This window comes from Bombina bombina, chromosome 1 (assembly GCF_027579735.1).
Source record: "Bombina bombina isolate aBomBom1 chromosome 1, aBomBom1.pri, whole genome shotgun sequence".
In the NCBI taxonomy this organism is placed as follows: Eukaryota; Metazoa; Chordata; class Amphibia; order Anura; family Bombinatoridae; genus Bombina; species Bombina bombina.
This window is the reverse complement of record NC_069499.1, coordinates 241,363,559-241,368,756: the sequence shown is the minus strand read 5'-3', so window position 1 is coordinate 241,368,756 and position 5,198 is coordinate 241,363,559. Positions and strand designations below refer to the sequence as shown.

Sequence of the window (5,198 nt, the reverse complement as noted above, 5' to 3'; positions counted from 1 at the left end):
GCTCTGCCTGTTAATTCTAAACTCTTTCGTCAGGTATTGCTTCAGTGTCAAAAACTATTTGCTCCAACAGTTTTCTTTTTTGAGGGAAACAATACATTGCTACAGAATGTGGTTTATGTTTTACAGATTAAATAAATAGTACACATTAAAAGCGTATTTTCATGTGTCCTCTTCCTGCAAAAAGTTATAACTGAGTGTTTAAAGGGACATTATACACTCATTTTTTCTTTGCATAAATGTTTTGTAGATAATCTATTTATATAGCCCATAAAGTTTTTTTTTTTAATTAATGTATAGTTTTGCTTATTTTTAAATAACATTGCTCTGATTTTCAGACTCCTAACCAAGCCCCAAAGTTTTATGTGAATACGCTCGACTACCTACTCCAGCTTGCTCCTGTTTGTGTAAAGGGTCTTTTCATATGCAAAAGAAGGGGGAGGGGGGGAGTGTCTTATTTCCCACTTGCAGTTGGCTTTCCAGCTACCTTTTCAACAGAGGTAAACTGACAGCTTCTAAGTAAGTTTTTAAACAGTTTTATACTGGATTTTTATATCAGTATCTGTGCATATTATTCTTTATAGTAGTGTCTATTACATGCAGTTATATGAAAATGAGTGTATACTGTCCCTTTTAAGTTCAGTAGTTTCAATGTAACTTGGGAAGTGACAGGCTTAGAGGGGGTTTTCGGATCCAATCACAGGCTTCCTCAGGCTGTCCAATCACATGCTGGGTTACATCCCAGCTCCAGGGCTCTCCAGACATTCCTGGTGTTCCGCTTTTTGAGATGGAGGATTCTTGTGTCTGCTGAAACTTTCCTCTGTGCTCTGGATGTATTGTGGAGTTTGCTGTGACATCCTGTTTCTTGTTACTGTGTTCAATTTGTGTCAGGAAATACAAGGATTAAGCTGCTGTGCTGGCAGAATGAGATTATTTAAAGCTGCTTACAGTCTATGGGAGAATGAGCTGTAAAGGCATTTCTTGTAATCAGACTCTGGTGAATTTGCTGGCTTGCTCCAAGGACTGAATTTCAGTGTATTTTGTAAATACCTCTTACATGCTAAGTGGAATGTTTCCACACCCTTTGTACCAGCTACCTAAAGGATTTCAGATGGGAAAAGATGGTTTCCATAATGTGGGGACCCTGGCTCTGCGTCGGATTGCATTGCACCCCCTTCCTCGTGTCCGTGGGCACAGCACCCTTTTGCCTTCCATGCTGATGTTTGGAGTTATTGTGGCATCCAGTGGTTTGCTTCTCATGATTGAAAGAGGCATTCTGGCAGAAGTGAAAACTCCTCCTCCACGCAGTGACCTGGCATGGCGCTCTCTGGGCAGAGGGGTGACCAGGGAAATTAAAGAGGGAGACTTGGATTTCCAGGTTTTACAAGACATCAGGAACAGGACTATAAGTAGTGTCTGTGGGCAGAAAAACATGCCACAGAATGTGTGGGAACTCACAACTTCCCAGCGAAAGACAGTTCTTAAACATATTCTTGTCAATGACAAATACAAATTTCTTTACTGTTATGTCCCTAAAGTGGCTTGCTCAAACTGGAAAAGAGTGCTTAAAGTGATGGATGGGACCTTGGAAAGTGTTGGTGCAAAAATAAAAATGGATCATAAGAACGATCTAGTTTTCCTGGCTGATTTAAATCCAGACGAGATCAAATATAGACTAAAATACTACTTCAAGTTCATGTTTGTTCGAGACCCAATGGAGAGAATGCTCTCTGCTTACAGGAATAAATTTGGTGAAATTAAGGAGTATCAGCAGAAATATGGCATGGAAATAGTTAAAAGGTACAGGAAGCAGCCAGGGGACTCCAGAGGAGATGACGTAACTTTTTCTGAATTTCTCCGCTATTTGTTGGATGAAGACGTGGAAAAGATGAATGAACATTGGATGCCTATTTACAACCTCTGCCAGCCTTGCGCAGTTAGATATGATTTCATTGGGTCATACGAAAGGCTCAGGGAGGATGCCAATCACATCCTAGAAACTATCAATGCCCCATCTTTTATACAATTTCCAGACAGGCAGTCATGGTATAAACCAGTTACTAAAGAGACGCTTCATTACTTCTTGTGTAATACTCCAAAGGGGCTAATCCGAGAACTGTTACCAAAGTATATACTGGATTTTTCACTGTTTGCATATTCACTACCAAATGTCACTATTGAATACTGCAGAAAATAGTGTTAGTAATAATGATCTGATCCCTGAGGTTTTGTGTGTGTATGTGAAAAACACCTAAGTAATTCAATAAATATAAATATATATATATATATATATATCATATAAAATATATGAATAATACATTGTAGTGTTTTTATGTATTAATGAAGAAGGTACTTCAAGTTAGTACAATAACATATGGCTGTCTGTTTCAATACTCAGATACGTTGTATCTGAATTACTGGGTTAAAGGGACAGTCTACTCCAAAAATTTTAATAAGATAGATAATGCCTTTAATACATATTCTCCAGCTTTGCTCAATCAACTTTCTTATATTAATATACCTTATAACCTTTAAATCTCTAAATTTCTGCTACTACAGACCGCATTTTATTGCTTTTCACAGCAAGACAATGCTAGTTTACTTCACATGTGCCATATAGGTAACATTGTGCTTACTCACGTGGAGTTATTCATAAGTCAGCACTAATTGGCTAAAATGCAAGTTTGTAAGTAGTACAGAGATAAGGGGGCAATCTTCAGAGGCTTAGTTACAAGGTAATCACAGAGGTTAAAAGCATATTAATATAACCATGTTGGTTATGCAAAACTGTGGAATGGTATCTTTTTAAACAATAACAATTTTGGAGTAGACTGTCCCTTTAAGTGTGAAAGTCTAATACTAGTGATAGACTGACTCTAAGCCAATGTAATTTCATTTCTTAATCTTTGACCAAAGAGACTTGATTACTGTTGCAAAAGCATAACACCTTGGCTGCAGGGTCCTGCAAGCAGTGTGTGGCACTACGTTCCCCTATTTTCCTGTTGTATATCCGCAGTGCTCATAGTGCATTTGTAAGAGCCACGCAATGTGTTTTCCAGCCACGACAGATGCTGCAACAGGTCTGTTCATGTTTAGGATGTTTGAAGATATTTCTGAAATATTTTAAATTGTTCTTAACCATTCACATGCCAGAAAGGGAGAACTAAAAGTAGACCTGCAACTATAAACTTCAGGGGTCAAGAATGTGTAACCCATAACAGAGTTGCTTGACCTTTTTATTTTGCTCAGGGGCAAGCATTTCTTACCTATGGGACTATTCTGCTCCAGAGCATAAGCACAAATATACAGTATGTGTATGTGTGTGTGTATATGTGTATGTATATATATATATATATATATATATATATATATATATATATATATATATATATATATATATATATATATATATATATATATATATATATTGATCAGTATTGCTTCAGACCTGAGGAAGAGAGGAAAACTCTTGAAAGCTTGTCTTTGAAATATTATGTTAGTCCAATAAAAAAAGTTTGTTTTTGAGCATTATATATATATATATATATATATATATATATATATATATATATATATATAAAATGTGTCCCACTTTATATAGCTCACGCTTTGTTTTACATCTGAAACAGAATTAAAGTATTTTTTCATTAAACCAGTTTGATTGCTTATTGTTTAATGAAACCTTTTATTCTATATAAAAATGTGTGTGTGTGTAAAATAAATATAATATATATATATATACTGTATTTACATACATATACTCAAAGTATATAAGCCATTAATATATTTCATATTCCTAGTTCTTGTTAATTTATTATGATTATGTCATAGATATGTTGGTACTCGGTATTAGAAACTGGCAACTTAAAACATTTACATTTTTTATATGAACTATCGCTGTCTCCAGTGCATATGCTAACTAATGTAGTTACAACAAGAAGAAGTGTAATATGCATCTATACAGCAGACGGCTGTGTGTTCAGACTCGACAGCTTTCCCTGTGTAGTGGCAGTATAAACATCATATCTGGTAATTGTTAAGAGACCAAACTATAATGTACATCAGTGCATTTCAGTTTTGAAGAGAAGCATTTTTGCAATGTTTGTATTAGCAAACATAATTATATTAAAATCCTATCATTGTTTCAAATGAAAGGGGCATAATACTGCAACATCTGAGCATTTTCCCCTCAGCTGGTTTAGCCCCCTCAAATTAAAATTTTTAAACAAACTTCATTCAGTTGGTTAGATCTTTGTTAGATCAGGTTTGATGAATTGTTGTTTTCGTTCGATATAGTATACAAGCAGCAATTATTTGGAGGCGGGGCTAACCCGTCATCAGCCCCACTTTTCAAAAAATTTGACAACCTTTTATTTAATTTGATAGCTTTTTGTTAGATCAGGTATGGTCAGCTATATGGTTTTTTTTTAGATCTAACATAATTACTGAGTTATTAGGTATTAATTTAAGGGGGGGGGGTGGCTCCCACAAATCAAAATTTCAGTCAAAAAATAATTCAGGCTAATAGATATTTGTTAGATCAGTTTAATTAAAGTGTTTAACATGTTAGATCTAACTTGCAAAAGGTGGTATTAATAATCATATCATGTGAGCTTCTATATATTTAGTATAGGCTGTTCACTCCCATAATAAAAATTGGACAAAAAGTTATATGATTGGATAGATAGATGTTTGTTCAGTCCGTTCTTTTGTTAGACCCAATATAAATATAGAGATATTAGGTATTAAATTAGGAAAATAGCCCTCCACTTAAAAATTGCAGGCAATTTTTTTTTCAGGCTAATAGATCTTTGTTAGATCAAGTGTTTATTATGTTAGATCTAACAAGCAAAAGTTGGTATTAACAATTATTTAGTGGGGGGGGGGCTAACCTTGTATCAGCCCCCCTTAAAAAATTGGACAAAACGTATGATCAGTCAGTTGTTTTGTTAGGTCTAACATATATACAGAGATATTAGGGTCAGATTACAAGCAATATTTGCGCTCTGTGTAATACAGCACACGCTTATGTTCAGAACCTTATATATTTATGTGTTAATATGCAAATATACATAGTTTAACACATAAATATATATTTATTTAAGCATATACATATATATTTACTGGGAACACACAGTTCCCATAGACCGCAATATAAAGGCACTTTACAGTGCTGTTTTTTTTTTCTAACACCCCACTCC

General features: G+C 34.9%; 1 protein-coding gene across 1 annotated transcript; it reads left to right on the top strand.

The window, feature by feature from the left end:
- The first annotated feature begins 753 nt into the window (after positions 1-753).
- CHST14 (carbohydrate sulfotransferase 14) lies at positions 754-2,314 on the top strand. The gene has a single exon (XM_053697893.1). It carries the CDS (start codon positions 1,055-1,057, stop codon positions 2,192-2,194), a length of 1,140 nt encoding a protein of 379 aa, XP_053553868.1. The 5' UTR covers positions 754-1,054; the 3' UTR covers positions 2,195-2,314.
- Positions 2,315-5,198: the final 2,884 nt, after the last annotated feature.